General features: G+C 54.8%; 1 protein-coding gene across 1 annotated transcript in view; it reads right to left on the bottom strand.

Moving 5' to 3' along the window:
• mpp7a (MAGUK p55 scaffold protein 7a) overlaps positions 1 to 1,314 on the bottom strand; it is an 8,382-nt gene extending 7,068 nt beyond the window's left edge. Inside the window, exon 1 of the mRNA XM_067252184.1 lies at positions 1,310 to 1,314. Within this exon, the coding sequence (XP_067108285.1) occupies positions 1,310 to 1,314 (5 nt within the window). The remainder of the gene's footprint in view (positions 1 to 1,309) is intronic.
• Between the last annotated feature and the right edge of the window lie 17,143 nt (positions 1,315 to 18,457).

Here is an 18,457-nt window from a genome sequence, read left to right as displayed (position 1 = left end):
CCTCCCCCTCCTCCATCCATCCTTGCTCCAATGAAGGCACCGTCCCCCGCCTTTGCAGGAGGTTGGAACCACATTACCAGGGAGGAAATGGGGCTATCAGGAGCCCCCCCCCCTTCCCTTCCCCTCCTCCCCTTTTCCTCCCCAGCCTCCTCCCACACACACACACACACTGAGCGCCGGGAGAACACACCCACGGGCCCTCCAGGGGGGGAGCAGACAGTCCAGATGCAGCACGTCCAGAATGGGGGGGGGGGGGGGGGGGGGGAGACAGCGACCCCCCCTCCCCCCTCCCGACCCCTGCGCTTCCCTCACACCCCCGGACCCTGTCAGATCACTACTGTATCCTCTTACTGTAACAGGCTCTCGCACACAGACACGACGCCCGCGGGCGTGCACACACGCACACACACACACACGGTGTAAAAGAGGCTGTAAATGTATCACTCTCACTGTCTGGGCGGTAAGACGAGCCCGGGTCTGCAGGAGACGGCTCCGTGGTGGGCTCCGTCTGTCTGTCTGTCTGTCTGTGTTGCTGCCGTGACTGTGGGTGTAATATGCACAGCACCCCACCCCCCCTCCCCACCACCCCCCACCACTACACACATACACACCCTAATGCTGGAGGAGATCATATTGGAGGGGGGGGATAAAGGTGCACACGTCCCTTCTAGCAGGCCTCTCTCTCATGCTCTCTTCTCTTATCTCTCTCTCTCTCTACTGCGATGCTATTTTCAAAGTCCATTTCTACCGTCACGTCCAGTTTAATTACAGACGAGAAGCAGCACCCTCAGGCCGACCACTCCTTCACCTAACGCTTCTCGGCGTGACCTTAGCGGTCAAGCTGCATGTTCGCCGTTCCCCCGCGGTCGTAACTTAGAGAGCGTCTCTCTGGCTTTTTATTGTTTTTCAGGTTTGTGTTTTTTCACTATTTGGTTTCATTTATTAGCTCTTAATTTACAGAGACCTGTTGTTTTTTTGAGGTGAGCCACACACTAGAGCCAGTGTGGGAGAGAGAAAGGAGAAACAGAGAGTGAAGAGAGACCGAGAGAAAAGGAACAGAGAAAGAGAAAAAGAGAGGGAGAGAAAGGGACCGAGAAGGAGAGAAGGAACAGATAAAAAGAAGAAAGAGGGATAGAGAGAGAGGGAGCGAGAGAAAGAAGAAACTGAGAAAGAGGAAAAGAGAGAGAGAGAGAGAGAGAGAGAGAGAGAGAGAGCGAGAGAGAGAGAGAGAGAGAGAGAGAGAGAGGGGGGGGGGGGGGGGGGAGAGAGAGGCCTGAACACTGAGCACGCTCTGCACTAGCACAGCTACCTCATGTTTATTCTCCAAACACTGTCATAATGACCGTTTTAATAAGAGGCGCACGCACACATGGGTGCACACATTTTGGAACGCACGCTGAAGATTAAGTGCTGCGCTCAGGTCTTTAACAGTGGGGGAAAATATGAGCATTAATACGTTTTGTGTCTAGCGGTGGTTAAATGTTATTTCACCAGTAGGTCGGAGATGATATGGGGTTACAGAGAGAGAGAGAGAGAGAGAGAGAGAGAGAGAGAGAAGAGAGAGAGAGAGAGAGAGAGAGAAAAAGAGAGAGAGAGGGAGAGATAGAGAGGGAGAACGAAAGGGTCAAATGTGGAGGAGGGGTAAGAGAGAAAAGGGAGGGAAAGAGAAAGAAAGAGGAAAAAATGTATGAAGACCTACAGATAGAGATAAAGAAAGTGCTACACGTGAGAGAGACAGAGAGAAAGATGGAGAGAGAGAGAGAGAGAGAGAGAGAGAGAGAGAGCGGTCTTTTGCTCTTGGGGAACCCAGAAAAATCTGGAGTGAGACTGTTCATGATAGACAGGAAGTAAGACTGTTCGTGATAGATGGGAAGTAAGACTGTTCATGATAAACAGGAAGTAAGACTGTTCGTGATAGACAGGGAGTAAGACTGTTCATGATAAACAGGAAGTAAGACTGTTCGTGATAGACAGGAAGTAAGACTGTTCATGATAGACAGGAAGTAAGACTGTTCATGATAGACAGGAGTAGACTGTTCGTGATAGACAGGGAGTAAGACTGTTCATGATAAACAGGCTTCATGCCCTGTGATACAGCATTAATGTGTCAGTCACCTGCTGTTCTCCGACTGCAAGAAAAAAACACCCCTCTCTCTCAAATACACACACAAAAACACCCTCTCTCACACACACACACCCTGTCTCACACACATACACCTCCTCACACACCTCTCCCTCACACAGACGACGCAGAAAAAAAAAAGCGGAGACTAGCGTTGCCTAACACACACGCCTGATGACAGCAGCTGACTGACCAATGGAACGTGAGTGGTAACTCTCACGGGCACTTCCAGTCTGTGCGCTGGCACGGTTGGGCCCCGCCCCTCGGCCGTCTGGCCTGCAGATCCACACACACAGCACCTCCGAACGGCTCTTTTTTTCACCTGAGAGGACCGAACGGATGGAGGGATGAGAAGAGATGAGGGAGCGAAGAGGGGGGGGGGGGAGAGGATAGGAGATGAGAGAACCCTTGCATGTTTTATTTGGAAATGGAAGCCCCTGCCAGTAATTGGCTGAAATGGCTCTAATGGTAATTGACAGTCTGGCTTTTCGCTCGGTCCAGGCGGATTTCCACGGCGCGGGGGGACGGGGAGCGCTGTTAAAAAGGTCTGGACGCCGCGACGGACGACACACTCTTTATCCATCATCCCCCCCCCCACCCCCCACCCCCTCGCCTCGCCCTGACCTCTCTCTGTCCCTCTCTCGTTCTTATGGTGGAGCTGGGACGGGATGGGGAGGGTCGGGGGGGGGGGGGGGGCGGCGCAGACGGCAGTTAACACACACGCACGCACGCAGTCTGTAATTGGCCTGGGTCTTGATCTCTGGCAGTTGTCTGCTTGCGTGTTGAAAGACCTGACATGGTCCTCTTCTTCTCTGACATCACACTTCTACCCAGACTGATGTATTACCAGGGTGTGTGTGTGTGTGTGTGTGTGTCGGTATGTCTCTGTGTGTGCGTGCGTGTGTGTGTGTGTTTTAAAGACAGATTTCAAGAATCATAGGTTTATGTTACTGTCTCAAAAGGACAATTGCATAGGGCTCTAAATACAAAATAAGAACTATATTTTTGCAATTACAGAGAAACGTAGTCTGTGTATTTCCCACTGGGAAGACATTAATTCACGGTGATTTGTGAGTTCATCACCTATCCAGAGCTCCTTTTACGAGAACAGTGTGTGTGCGTGGGTGGTTGTGTGTAAAGGGGACTGAGTAAAGGGGACTGAGTTCAGTGTGTGCGGCAGTGTTTGACTGAAGGAACAGCAATGTTGATTGAGTTGTGTGTGTGTGTGTGTGTGTGTGTGTGTGTGGGTAGTTCATCCATACCTGGGTCATTTCCAGTTCCGGTGGCCAGGGCAGGCATGGCTTCAGTTCCTTAGGTCTCTGCTGTTCTGGCTGTGGAATATCACGCCTGGTTGTGAGAGAGTAGCACCGAGCACCCAGGCTCAGCCACGGCACAGCAGGGAGGGAGCACCGAGACCTGGGCAATCCTCTCCCGTTCTGGAACAGGGGCTGGAGCTCTGAAACCTCCAGGGCCCAGCCGCCTCCTTCTCTCCCTCTCTCTCTCTCTCTCTCTCTCTCTCTCTCTCTCTCTCTCTCTCTCTCTCTCTGTCTCTCTCTCTCTCTCTCTCTCTCTCTCTCTCTCTGTCTCTCACTCACTCACTCACTCTCTCACTCTCTCTCTCTCTCTCTCTCTCTCTCTCTCTCTCTGTCTCTCACTCACTCACTCACTCTCTCACTCTCTCTCTCTCTCTCTCCTTCCCTGCCCGCCTGCCCAGATTTATGCCATGGGCGGCTGGCGATCCCTGAAAGAGAGGAAGAAGAATTTAGGGTCTACTCGCCACATCGCAGCTTGCACATGTGCGTCTGTGTGTGTGTTCTCCGTTGAACTGTTGGGGTGAAGAAACACATTCTTGTCCCCCTCTGAACAGCCCTCCTCATTGATGTGAACATCCTGCCTTTCTTCTGGCTCCATAGCAGTGCACACTCACACACACACACACACACACCACTTTCCCGCTTTTCAACAGATATGAGGCAGCGAGGGAAACCCAGTGCTCTGTGAGGGGGTGGAGGTGTGGATGGAGGGAGGAGGGGTGGAGGTGTGGATGGAGGGAGGTAGGGAGGAGGGTGGATGTGTGGATGGAGGTGTGGATGGAGGGAGGGAGGAGGGTGGATGTGTGGATGGAGGTGTGGAATGGAGGGAGGGAGGAGGGTGGAGGTGTGGATGGAGGGAAGTAGGGAGGAGGGTGGATGTGTGGATGGAGGTGTGGATGGAGGAGGGAGGAGGGTGGATGTGTGGATGGAGGTGTGGATGGAGGGAGGGAGGAGGGTGGAGGTGTGGATGGAGGTGTGGATGGAGGGAGGGAGGAGGGTGGAGGTGTGGATGGAGGTGTGGATGGAGGGAGGGAGGAGGGTGGATGTGTGAGATGGAGGTGTGGATGGAGGGAGGGAGGAGGGTGGAGGTGTGGATGGAGGTGTGGATGGAGGGAGGGAGGAGGGTGGAGGTGTGGATGGAGGAGGGGGAGGTGTGAATGGAGGGAGGAGGGGGGGAGGTGTGGATGGAGGGTGGAGGTGTGGATGGAGGAGGTGGAGGTGTGGATGGAGGGAGGAGGGTGGAGGTGTGGATGGAGGGAGGAGGGTGGAGGTGTGGATGGAGGGTGGAAGTGTGGATGGAGGAGGGGGGAAGATAGAGGGGGGGTCCTGGGAGAAGGCAAGTGAGCTGGGAGGCGCGTGGCTTCATAGACGGAGCCGCTCAGCCGGGAACACAGATAGAGCAGGATCGCCGGGGAGGGGAAATAAAACACGCTCTGAGAGAGACAGGCGTTCGGCCGGTGATCTCTTCCCCTTGACACACATTCATAGACACAGTGTATGCACACACACTGAGAGTCAGGGTCATAAAACACACCAGGGGAAAAACAGCTGAACTGCTAATTGGAAGAAGGTTCCTGTATGATGTGTTTTGCCCCATGTTTCTGTACTCCCCATTCAGCTGGAGGATTAGAGGAATGTCTAGCTACGCGCACACACACACACACACACACACCTACATGCACACACACAGGGTCAATATAAAGACATCATAGATCATGTTTAACAGGCAAGCGAGTCCTGCAGGTGAGAATGTGTCAGGAGACGTGTGTGATGGGGAGGATGGGAGGTGTGTGTGTGTCTCTGAAAGGGAAGTGGGCGTGAGTGTGTGATCAAGGGGTGTGCATGAGTGTGTCTGTGTGTATGTGAGAGTGTTTGATGGTAGTGTGTGTGATCAAGGGGTGTGTGTGTGAGACAGAGAGCATGTGAGTTGTGTGTGTGTGTGTGACAGGAGGAGTTTGTGTTTCAGCCACACAGGCGAATACCTCTGACCTGTGTACTCCAGCCAACCCCAGCAGGTGTTGCTACTGTAGCACAGCCACACTGCAGGCCTGGAGTGTGTGTGTGTGTGTGTGTGTGTGTGTGTTGTGTGTGTGTGTGTGTGTGTGTGTGAGTGTGTGAGTGTGGTGTGTGTGTGTCTCCTGGGGAGAGATCCCCAGGACCCCATCCTTCCCTGGCCTTGACTGAGGCCCACACCTTGCTTATTAAACGCTTTACTGATCCCTTCACCCCCCCCCCCCCACCACACACACACACACACATGCCTGCTCCCCTCCTCCATGCTCCATTTCTCCCCCTGGTTCTTTTGACAGGTCCTCAGGAGCCCACCCCCCCCCCTTCCAGTCCAGACCACCTCCATGTCCCTTCCTGCCTGCCTCCCATCCTCTCTCCCACCTTCCCTACCTCCCTTCCCCAGTCCAGTCCAGACCACCTCCATGTCCCTGTCTGCCTGCCTGCCTCCCATCCTCTCTCCCACCTTCCCTACCTCCCTTCCCCAGTCCAGTCCAGACCACCTCCATGTCCCTGTCTGCCCTCCTCCCTCCCCCAGGTTTCACCTGCTGCTCTGCTCCACAGCAGTCCCATCAAAACCTTGGGATGGAGAAACATTGGCCAAAATGTTTGGCTTTTTAAATACTTTGGGGGGGGGGGGGGGGGGGCGGGAGGGGGGCGGCAATTTCTGCTTTAACCCTGAGTTTATGTATTCTGTGTCACTGGGTGACCCGGGTCCTCGAGTCCCTGTGAGCTAAGTCCATTCCGAACCAGTCGGAACCAGTATGAACCAAGTCCTGAACCGTACGGCCCTGAAGTCCAGCCCTGTGAGGCTGCAGAGCACAGGTAGTCCATTAAGGGACAGCTTGGCCCAAGAACATGGCAGTGAGAACGGTACAGGAGAGAAGGTTCTAGATGAGATCCAGTCCTCGTCTCTATAGGTTTCATGCTTTCTTCAGTGACGGCTGAGTTCTGACAGCTTATTGGCTGAGGAGGCTGATGTGTGTGTGTGTGTGTGTGCGGGACTAGTTCTGACAGGGGTGGCTCCTTTCTGTGGAGATGGTTAACTAGCTCAATCGGAGGTCCCTCCAACACCAGTGCCAAATTCCCTCGATTTACACACACACAAACACACACACACATGTGCCCTTCAATTCCCTACAGTAGTCAACCGAACACACATAGGGTTCAAAGGTCAAACCTGTTTGTAATAACCAGGAAGCCTCAGGCAGCTGGCTGGCAGTTGATATGGAAAGGATAAAAAGGAGTGGTCCTCACACACACACACAAGCTCTCTCTCACACACACACACACACACACACAACCCACACACACAACGGAGACTGCAGCGAGTGTTTCTTGCCGAGCTATCATCATGGAGAATTTTGCACTGCGCGTGTGAGTGAGTGTGCGTGTATGTGTGAGTGAGTGAGTCGGACTGGGAGGTGTAAATCCTGTGATGGTGCTGTGCCGGCCTCGCGAGGGTGTAACGTTCCGGGCCGTGTCTGACACGCTGGGGTTGCGAAGGTACGCTGGGGACCGCCAAGGCTTCCAGGTGAGGGACAACCCGTGGAAAGCCTCCCCAACAACATGATCCGGGACCTGGGACGACCTGCGCGGAACCTTCTGGAAGCGCGTCCGGAAGGCGGAGGAGGTGGGAGGGTGGCGGGCGGGAGGGGGGGGGAGGAGGGGGTCTGCTTCCTAACACTGGGCCAGATACGGCTGAACTCACAGGCGAGCGGTTATGAAGGTATCACTTTTCTCGGTGGTGGGGGGAAGGCGGGGAGACGGGGGTGAGGTGGGGGGGGGTTGAGGTGTGGGGGGTTGAGGTGAGGGGAGGGAGTGAGGGGTAGAGGTGTGGGGGGTTGAGGTGAGGTGAGGGAGTGAGGGGTAGAGGTGTGGGGGTGTGGGGGGTTGAGGTGAGGTGAGGGAGTGAGGGGTAGAGGTGTGGGGGTGTGGGGGGTTGAGGTGAGGTGAGGGAGTGAGGGGTAGAGGTGTGGGGGTGTGGGGGGTTGAGGTGAGGGGGAGGAGTGAGGGGTAGAGGTGTGGGGGGTTGAGGTGAGGTGAAGGAGTGAGGGGTAGAGGTGTGGGGGTGTGGGGGTTGAGGTGAGGTGAGGAGTGAGGGTAGAGGTGTGGGGGTGGGTGGGGGTGGGTGTGGGGGGGTAGAGGGGAGGCGGGGCGGTGAGCGGCGCCGGGCGTGGACGGAGCGGCGCCACCACAGGATCAGTCCGACAGCTCCGTCACGCCAGCACAGCACCGGCCCAGAAACCAGGCGAACCTCTGAGCTCACGGCGAAAGAATCGAGCCCTGCGCTAAAACCAGCTCTGTCCTTCCCCCGAGTGGAGTATGGCAAGGTTTTGTCATGAGAGCGTGATTGGATCGACAGACAGGGAGTAGGGAGGGGGGGGGGGGGTGAAGGGGGGGGGGGGAGGGGGGGGGAGGACAGGAGGGGGGGGGGGAAGGAGAGGAGAGGAGGATCGATCTGTCAGACGTCCAGGGACATCGGGCCAGTTGCCGTGGCGCCCGCATCCTGAGAAGAACGTCCAAACATTCGCCTGAATCCCGAACCTGAGATCCATCTCTTTTTCACCTGAGGGCCATCCCAGGGCCAGGGAACGTGCCGCGGCCTGGACGGACCTGACAGCTTTAACAACCCCCACTACGACCAGAACCGCTGGACCGCTCTCAGCACAGTCACAATGGCCTGGTCCGGTCAACGCTCTGCCTCTGGTCAGATTCCACTAGCAGACTGCAGGGGGGGAGGGGGGGGGGTAGGAGTGTTGGGAGGGCAAGGTGCCAGGGTAGGGGAGGAATAAGCTGCAGACGGCAGACGCACTCGTCCCTGCTCCTGACCTCTCCTGTGGTGTGGCTCGGAATGGCTCTAGCGCCATCTAGTGGAGATAAGTGGCAGAGCGGAGGCAACACCTCCCACAATGCTAGCTGGGGCATCGGCGCAACTTCACTCCGCCGACGGTAGCACAGCCATGTCTGGGTGGCAGCAGATGGAGGACTCTGCTGTTTAGTCTAGGCCTGAGTGAAGCCTGCAGTCTGATCTGTGTCTACAGAGAGAACAGCAGGGATGGGAGGAGAAGGTTGGAGAGAAAGGAAGGGTGTCAGTTTTTCCTCTCTTGTAGACAACAGAACCATCTGTCTGTCCGGGTGCTGCGCAGGTGGCGCAGTCAGAGGAGGGGCAAGGAGTAACACACACGCACACACCCTCTCACACACACACACACACACACACACACAGGGTGTGGAGGAGAGCCACACTTTACTGCTCCATCAAGGCCTTCACACACCATTTCAACCCAGACCAGGTGCCTCTGTTCTGGCTGTCCAGTAAGAGCAGACAGCATCAGAGACAACATGGAGCAGACACGAGAACCAGAGCCCAAGGATTCACACGCAAACCTAAACTATCCACCACGCACACTTGGCTCGACTTCTCTCGGCCCAAGCAGACCAGGTTATCAGCCCCACGGTGCTGCTGGGAGATTGAGTTCTCATCCCCGAGCGGAGGCAACCTACGCAGTCCAGGGTTACAGGAAGGACAGGTGCCGGAGACACAGAATGACCAGGGGCGGCTGCGAGGGGAGGCGAGGTAACCCTGGCCAGATCCTCTCTCACAGGACGGAGAAGGCGCCAAGAACACCACCCTACCCCCTCCGACACACCTCTTCTGGTTACAGCCTCCACCTTTTGCAGGCGTCGAATCGCGGGGTTGTCAAGTGTGCGTGTGGACAGCTTAGACGAAGTTCTGCAGTGGCCATATGTTGAAGCTGCACATAGGGACAAAGGCTCCAATCCAGTCAGTATCCAGCCCTTACCTACTAGACCTGCAGGGGGCCAATCCATAAGTCTGTCTGGCCTTGTGTCTGTGTCTCTGCGTCATAATCCTGGCCCTACACATGTTAATACTGAACTGCTGCGCTAGCTAGCGTCTCAGACACATGCTACCAACAACACACACACAAACACACATTGACGACAAACACACACCCATTGACACACACTAAAACCCACACCGCTAATAACTCCGGCGTCCGAGCAGGGCTGTTATTATTAAAAGCATGGCGTGTCATTGGAGGCCGCGTGCTGTTTTAAAAGAACACTATCTTGTTTTCACATGTGCGCGCGTGCTCCCATAAAAGCTAAGCTACAGTGACGGGTAGCGCATGCTCTTCCAGTCCATAAAAGACATGTCCAAATATTTGCGCTGTGATGCTGTTTGAGGTAAGTGACGCCAGGAAAGGAGGGGTGAAAGATGGAGAAGACTGAAGCGGGCAACCAAAACTGAGGATTTGAGAGGAGAGATAGACTGAAGTATGGCCGCTCCGAGGGATGCGGGATCTGAGAAATGTGGAAACGTCAAACAGACATTCCCAACGAGTCCCAGTAGGGGGCGTCCCTCGCTCCTCTTGCTGTGATGCAGTACAGAAGCTGTGGCTCCAGCCCTCTCAAAGCAGATTGGATGTATAACCAATTTGCCTTTCAGCTACAGTGCCCAAATAATGGCCAACAGAAACCTCAAATTATACTGACAGACAGACGGACACGTTCTAGTAAATAGTGTTACACCCCACAACCTTACAGAGATCCCGACACACACACAAACGCGCGCGCACCCACATGCACACACACACACACCACACCGTAACACACACCAGCGTTCCATCGAGAGTGTGCATAATTGCCGTGTATTAAACTGCGGTGAAGGGGAACATTCATACACATGACATTTGAAATGGAAAGACAGTTAAATCTTATATCCTCCCCTCCCCGTGCCAGAGTAGAGCTGCAGACTCTGTGCTCTGTTTGTGGAAAAACGCATTGTTGAACCCGCTCCTTGCTCCAGAGGGCAGGGCGGAATGTCACCCCTGTCGGGTGGCGTTAGCCGCGCGGCGCTGGGACAACCGGAGACGTGAGCCGTGTTTGCACGCCGAGCCAAGTGGCCTGGCGTTAATGGCTGTTAGGTTTATGCGGGATGGGGCCTGGAGGAGGAGGGAGGGAGGGAGGGAGGGAGGGAGGGAGGGAGGGAGGGAGGGAGGGAGGGAGGGAGGGAGGGAGGGAGGGAGGGAGGGAGGGGAGGGAAGGAAGGAAGGAAGGAAGAAGGAAGGAAGGAAGGAGGGAGGGGAGGGAGGGAGGGAGGGAGGGAGGGAGGGAGGGAGGGAGGGAGGGAGGGAGGGAGGGAGGGAGGGGAGGGAGGGAGGGAGGGAGGGAGGGAGGGAGAGAAAAAGATGGAGGGGGAGAAAGCAGAGGGAGGCAGGGAGGGAGGCAGGGAGGGAGGGAGGGAGGGTGGGGAGGAGGGTGGAGAGAAGAAGGAGGGAGGGAGAGTGGGGAGGAGGGTGGAGAGAAGAGGGAGGGAAGGCGGTGCCATGAAAAAGGCACAAAAACATTACAAATAAAGCTACTGGACGAAGAAAGCAGGGCCTCAGATTGAGGCTGGTCTGTACCTCAGTATGAAACTGGTTTGGACCTCAGTTTTAGGCTGGTCAGGACCTGAGTATTAGTCTGGTCAGGACCTGAGTATTAGTCTGGTCTGGATCTGAGTATTAGTCTGGTCTGGACCTGAGTATTAGTCTGGTCAGGACCTGAGTATTGGTCTGGTCTGGACCTGAGTATTAGTCTGGTCTGGATCTGAGTATTAGTCTGGTCTGGACCTGAGTATTAGTCTGGTCTGGACCTCAGTGTGAAACAGAGGCCAGGTCTGGCCTCTCCTCCACTGGAGACTGTGGAGGTCAGGAACAGCAGGTCTGGCCTCTCCTCCACTGGAGACTGTGGAGGTCAGGAACAGCAGGTCTGGCCTCTCCTCCACTGGAGACTGTGGAGGTCAGGAACAGCGCAGGATCAGCACACAGCCCATGTGTCTTTCCAAATAAAAGCACCAGAGAGTGTGTGTGTAGATCGAGATGAACCTGTCTTTCCATCCATGCACCCCAGCTCTGAGGTCATTTTATACACTCGGCGGGGTCTCCCGTCCATGCAGAACCTTGACACACCAAGCCCCCCGGCTCTTCAGCCTCCTAAAGACGGCATGAAACCTTTCCCTGCCTCACTCCAGTAAACGCCATGGAAACCCACTTCATTTTGACGTCGTTACAGTTTCTGCGGGGTCGTCTGGTGTTTCACAAAGAGGTGAGAGCGAGACGAGGGAGTTCGGCGAGGCGAGGAGCGGGGGGGAGGGGGGGGGGTCCAGTGTCTGGCGGGGTCACGGCGAGACATGAACACGAGCTGAGGAGCGTCTGGAAAGGTCAAAGGTTAGGTATTCCGTCGACTCCAGCTGGGCTCGCCTGGGTCGACGAAACTTCTGCTGAACTCCCTGGACGACTCTTAACCAGTCTGACATAGTACGGTTCAGCAAGGCAAGCGACGAACATTCAGAAACATTACAAAGACCAGGCAGAAAGAGGGAAGCCACAATTTCAGAGAAGGAAAGAGAGACAAAGGGAGGTGGAAAGAGACGTACCTGATGCTATTCCTCTTCCACACACATGCAAACACTCACATTAAAGTGAAACACCTTGGAACTACCAACCTGATCAGACCTGATATTCCGGTTTCTTTCGTTTACAGTCACATGACGCCCCTGTCTCTTCTCCTCACAAACCACACACACCTTTACAACCCGGGGCCTGCCCAAGAGAGGACAGAGAGAGAGAGGGGACGAGAGAGGGAAAGAGAGAGAGAGAGAGTTTTTCAGTTCTGGAACTCAATTCTGCAAGAGGCAGACGCCAGTACATACACAGATGAGTTGCAGTAGCCTCTCGCGTGCTAGTACGGTCATCTCACCATGCAGTTACCCCGGTTCACCTCTAGAGGGCGCTGCCGTCACACAAATACAACCCGGCTCTTTCCAGCAGAGCTCCACGGAGATTCTGAACGACGAGCCCCTGGGTCCTGAGATACAGTCCTTTAGCCTCCGTTGTCAACCGTGCATGTCTGGCCTGACCTTGGTGTCACACTCCCCTTTAGGGGGGTGTCCGTGACAAGATGTGTGTGTGTGTGGGTGATTGTGTGTGTGTGGTGTCTTCCCCCAGGTGGCCTGTCCTACTGACAGCGTGACCTCATCAACAGCTAGGTGCCAGTGGAGATGGGCACCGGTAATCTCATCCCCAGCCCAGGGTCCTATTGTCATTCAAAGAAGGCGAGGCTGGCACAAGGGCAAATGTCCACCGGGGGTTCTAATGTGACCGAGATGTTCTCTCCATGGCCCTTCTCAACCTCCCTCGACCCTCTCTCTTCTTTGGTGTTCTTCCTTTTCAACGTGGCCCTCTACCTGTCTTCTCCTCCTCCTTCTCCTCCCTCCCCTCCCCGCCCTACTCCCTTCCTCTTCCCACTCCTCCTCTCCTCTCCTCCCCTCCTCCTCCTCTCCTCTCTCTCTCTCGTTCCCAGGCTGACACTGTAGGCCTTTGTGTGGCCTCCGTCCATTAACTATGGGGGAGTTGAGGCCACGGTTACAACTAGCACATTCCAATGGCGCACACACGCACGCTCGCACACACATGCACACACACACACACACACACACTCAAACACAACACAGATAGACCCATCTCCCACTGTAATCGCAGTGGCCCAGATTGCATTCAATTCCATTAATTTGGGACATGGGAGCCTCCCAGTGCCTGCTCACAATGGCCGACCATGAGGGGGAGACAAAACACTTAGCTGTATTACTGGAACTCATTAAGAGAGAGTGTTGGTTTGCACTGCGACACAGACAGGTCAAGTCTCCCTGCACGGGTTTCGGGAAAACAGCTACCTGACAGACAGACTTACCTGTCTCTCTCTCCTCTCTCTCTCTCTCTCTCTCTCTCTCTCTCTCTCTCTCTCTCTCTCTCTCTCTCTCTCTCTCTCTCTCCCCTCTCTCTCTCTCTCTCCATCTCTCTCTCTCACACACGTTCATTCGTTCGATATCAGGGACCACAGATGTGTGACGTGATTGCGGATTTTGTTTCCCAAACCCTCTCAAGTCCCCCAACAGCCCCCCCCTCGCCCCCCCTCCCCGTAAGCCCCACACTAAGCCTGCAGTCAGTCACCACCAGCGTTGCCTGGTAACCTACGTCCTCATATGTGAGCTACCTGGTCCAGAGGAAGGAAAAGGAGAGAGGGTAATAGCGCGACAGTGACAGAGAGAGAGAGAGAGAGAGAGAGAGAGAGAGAGAGAGAGAGAGAGAGAGAAAGCGCGAGAGAGAGAGAGAGAGAGAGAGAGGAGATATGGCTATAAGAAGTGTGCATCGATCAACTGGCTTACGACCTGAGCAGCGAGGCAGGGCGGGAGATCCATTAGCAGATAAATAATGCACACACCTGTTTGAAGGACAGCTTTCACAGCCTACACAGATAGTACAGTATAGGGAGTAGGGAGGGACAGCAAGGGGAAAGAATGTGAAGAAGAAGAAGACAAGAGAGAGAACATGAGAAAGATCGATGAATAAGTGCCGTCAGCGCAGCACCAGAATTGTGCTTTCGCTCAGCACAGGGCCAGGTCCTCCCGTCAGCTAGCCCAGGACTGAGGCCCTTCTCTGGGGACACGGAGCACAGCTGGCACGCAGAAGACTGGAGCCCGGGGCGGGGAGTAGGGAAATGTTGATCATGCATAAAACTGCTAGCTGAAACAACACAACTCATTGAGACAGCTTAAATCAAAGCTCCCTGGTGATATTCAAACCATCCGACCTTGACTGAATGACTAAGCAGGTTTGGTGTGTTACTGGTTGGACCTGTCCGACACTGATAGGCTCCGCGGGTTCTCGAACGGCCACCAGCCTAACCGCCTGCCTCGCAGGTGTTCAAACATCCCCCTCACAATAGCGGACCACTGCTGCACCTGTGTTTGAGAAGGACAATGCTAAGCTAGGCTAGCACCCTCAAACTCACTGCCGAAAAGGATTCAGAAGTCGACCTGGTTACATTAACAACGTAGCCCGCTCACAGCTGGGTAACGGTCTTAAGAGGTGTTTTCTCAGAGGAGAGGAACTAGTGCTTTTGGTGAAACCATAACAAGATTGTGGGCCCACTTCGGTGACCCCTGTTGAATATTGCTCCTGGATCTCCTCAGTCTAATCCCCCCCCCCCCCTAAGCGGCTTAGCTCTGACAATAAACAACCGTGCCAACAACACACTTGTTAGGGCATGAGGACAAGTGTTGGCTCCATTAAGTCTGCCTCTAAACTCCCTTCTCAGTCGAGAAGCTCCTGGAGTCAGTCTGTGGGAACACAGCTGCGTTTCCATCGCAAGCGCCTGGAACTTTTCATCCAGGGCCAGAACTACTTTTCAAGGAACTAGAAGGTTTCTCCAAGTCAATTGTTAGCGGCGTTTTTGGAATTATTTAATTGCGGGTCGCCATTGACGACAGGGAGGACCAACAGCAGAAGGCTTGAGCCTTAACTGGCTCGAGGATGGATCCTGAAACTAGCCGCAGCGTAGCTAGACCCGGAGGTCCACAATATCGCTGCCAGAAGACCGACGTGAGGAATGGACTTGTTATTTTAGCGTGGGCCACTGTCTCACTCAATACCTCCCTTTGTTTTCACCCTTCTTCAACAGAGTAATTGATGAGGAACTGCGACAGGGAGAAGTTAAGAGTTTCCTTATTAATGACACACACAAGCGTGTGTGTCACACAAACACAGACACACACCACTTCCTCCATTGGGGCCTGGACACCCAATAGGGGTCTAAATCAGCCAGAGGGGAGTTCATTCAGTCCGGCTTTCTAATGCATTGTGGCGGAGGGATTCCGAGCCATTGAACACGCTCAGTACAGTGAGATACGGCCAGAGGCGCCACCGCAGCCTCTAAAGCAACAGAGAAGAGAGGAGGATGTTTTCCATCACTCGTCGGGGGACAAGGGAGAGAAGAGGGGATGATGTAGCCAGTGAGGGGAGGAGAGGGGGAGAGAGGGTTCGTGTATCCAAGGCTTCTGATTCATCAGCAGTGTAATTCTAGGCACTATTAACCCCCCTCACAGTTAAATAACATTTACTGGGAATTCCAATTCCACAAAGAGACAGTGTTGGGGTGAAGCTGATTGCAGAAGAAACTGGTTATTTATTGCGGGTGTTGCCTTTCCAATCAATGGCTGAGTGTTCTATTTGAGGAACCGGCTCAAGGTTGGACAGTTCTCACAGACTAGCCTTGTTTTTTTGTTTCTTTTTTGGGGGAGGGGAGGGCAGGGGGGGGGGGTTAATGCAAAAACGCACAATACACACACATAAACACACACACGCACTAACTTGGTAAGACCGGGAAAAGCCTAGCTAATCCCACAACTTTTAACACACATGAATGTGTTTGGCAGCTGTAGCTACTCTGTAGTACCTAGTCTGGGTCCCTCTCTCCCTCTCACCCAGAGAGGGCGGGACCGGCTCTGCACCCGCCCTGACCAGCTAACAAGCAGGCTAACCTCCCATACGGCCACAGCACAGAAGCACCGGAACAATGAACCAGACCTACTGTAGCAATCATCATCTGAAGACATCTGATCCCCCAGGAGACCACAGCTGACCCTGCATAGCCCAGCCCTGACCTGGGGGCCCCCAACAGCTGGGAGCCGGCCCCTGGCCTGGCCACCCCCCCCCACACACACACACACACAGACACACACACACGTACTATGAATACACACATACATGTACAGGAGGACACATGTACATATACAAACACATGCGTGAACACACATAGCACACGGTGCAAACGGCCAGACACGCACACACACACACGTTCTCACACCTCTCACTCCTGTAGGAAAACAGCTGATGGTCTGACGAAGGGAGCAGCTTGCGGCCGCGGCGTTCAAACAATGTACGTCGCGCGTTGTGCTTGGGTGAACATGGCTGCTCGGGCTAATCTGTTCCCCCCGGCAAGTCCCGGTCTGGTGACACCCGACACTGCTGGTCCAGACTGGGGTGAGTTGGGGGGGGGGGGGGTGATGGAGGTGGAGATGGAGGGACAGGTAGCAGGCTACAAGCAGGAGGGGAGGGGGCTGACTGTTGCTTCCTCACAGGAAGCCTGCAGAGGTGGCCCGGCTCGACTGACAGGCAGCGGGGTAGGGTAGGGAAGAACGTGGACAATAGAGACAGACACATACGTCTCTCTCTCTCTCTCACACACACACACGCACTCTCTGGAGAGCTCTGGAAGAATATTTTGGGCTGTAGACACATACACAGGCACACGCAGAGCTTGACCTTGAGGACAGGTTTCTGCTAGCTGGAGGGAAAGGGACACACACATACACACACACAACATCCATACACACACACATACACACACACATACACACACACACACACACCGCCCTGGGAGAGATGACCTGACACAACAGCGTCACTTTGCACTCCTGCCAAGCTAATGGAGACAGACCTCAGACTCAGGGATCAGAAGATCCCGAATTAACACAGAAGGCCACAGCAGGGAGACAAGCTTTGAGGTGTCTGAGAGAGAGAGAGAGAGAGAGAGAGAGAGAGAGAGAGAGAGAGAGAGAGAGAGAGAGAGAGAGAGAGAGAGAGAGAGAGGGAGGGAGAGAGAGAGAGAGAGAGAGAGAGAGAGAGAGAGAGAGAGAGAGAGAGAGCAAGATCCATTATCATTAAGGTATTTACTTTCCCTTTAGATTTTAAACCCCATGTTCGAGTGGGGAGCCCTCAAGGCAGTCATTACAAAATCCCTCTGCTTCTCACCGGCCTTGGATTATGCATTGTGTTCACTCGGTCATAATTATCACCACAAGTGCTGCCAACTGCATCAGCAGCTGAATCAGGAGGAGAATCCTGCTTAGATTCCTCTCCATTCCTGTTTCCGTGTGCATACGTGCATGCATGTGTGGTCTTCAGTTCCAACTCCCTGAAAATGCTCTCTTGGCCTGTTAACCCAATTAGGTTGCAGTGTGTGTGTGGAGGGGGGGCGGGGGGGGGGGGGGGGGGATTGGTTGAGTTCTCTAAAAGTGCCCTGTCATGCTGTCAGTTAGCCGGTCCCCCGGTGCTGATCCAGCTCCTGTTCCGGGCTCTCATGTACCCTCTCAGGTCCCAGGAGGCCAGGAGACTGGGGCAGGGCTGTCTGCAGCTCTGCAGCTCTGCAGCTCTGCAGCTCTGCAGCTCTGCAGCTCTGCCGGAAAGGCCTGGGGGCTGTTTATAGAGCCAGGGCTGCACTGTCACTCTGCACTGAGGCAGGGGAGGAGAGAGGGAGAGAAGGGAGCGAGGGAGAGGGTAGGAGGGAGGAGAGTGAGGGAGACTGTGGGGGGGGGGGAGGGGGGGGGGGGGGGTTGAGAGGAGGGAAGGAGGGGTGGGAGGAGTGGAAGAGGGAGGACTGGAGGGGGTAAGTGGTGCTCAACAGAGGGTGGTAGTGACTTCTGATGTTCTCCTGATGTCATGAAGTGTGGTGTAACTGTAGAACTGTGATATGGAGGAGAGGAGAGGGGGATTAACACCTCTCTCTCTCCCCTTCATGTCCCCCCCCCCCACCACCTCTCCTCTCCCGGGCTCTCTCACAGATACCTCAACGGTGAAAAAATACCACAGAGTTGTGCAAGATCAGACAAGAAACACGTTTGCATCATGTTTGTCAGGAAGCGAAAGCTAAAACGCTTCGACGGAAGATGACCTTAATGCCTGCAGGTCAGGTAACAGGAGCTTGGCTGAGGAGGACTGGGTTGACAGGGTTAACGACTCAACAAGACACCCTCCTGTGGAAGTCCCTTCAAGTTCGCCCCGCTAACACACTCGCCTGACCTTTGACATGAGTTATGGGTTCGAGTCGGGGCCCGAGACTGCAAAGTACAACGGGAGGGTGACAGGGGGGCAGGTGGGGGGTGGACACACACCCGCGCGGGACCGGCTGCTCAGCGGGGGGGGGGGGGGGGGGGTCACCTGAGGCATATGTTGGGGGAGGGGGGTTGGGGGGGTTGTAACAATAAAAGACAGGAAATGAAGCACATTCAACCGTCTGCCTGTGACCGACTCACCCAGCACCCCCCTCCATCCCCGCCGGCCCTGTCGAACCAATTAACGCATTCCTCCATCCGCCCTGTGACAGAGTT

The sequence above is a fragment of the Osmerus mordax genome, chromosome 15, assembly GCF_038355195.1.
Source record: "Osmerus mordax isolate fOsmMor3 chromosome 15, fOsmMor3.pri, whole genome shotgun sequence".
NCBI lineage: Eukaryota > Metazoa > Chordata > Actinopteri > Osmeriformes > Osmeridae > Osmerus > Osmerus mordax.
The sequence above is the reverse complement of the archived record's forward strand: the minus strand, read 5'-3'. Positions and strand labels throughout refer to the sequence as shown.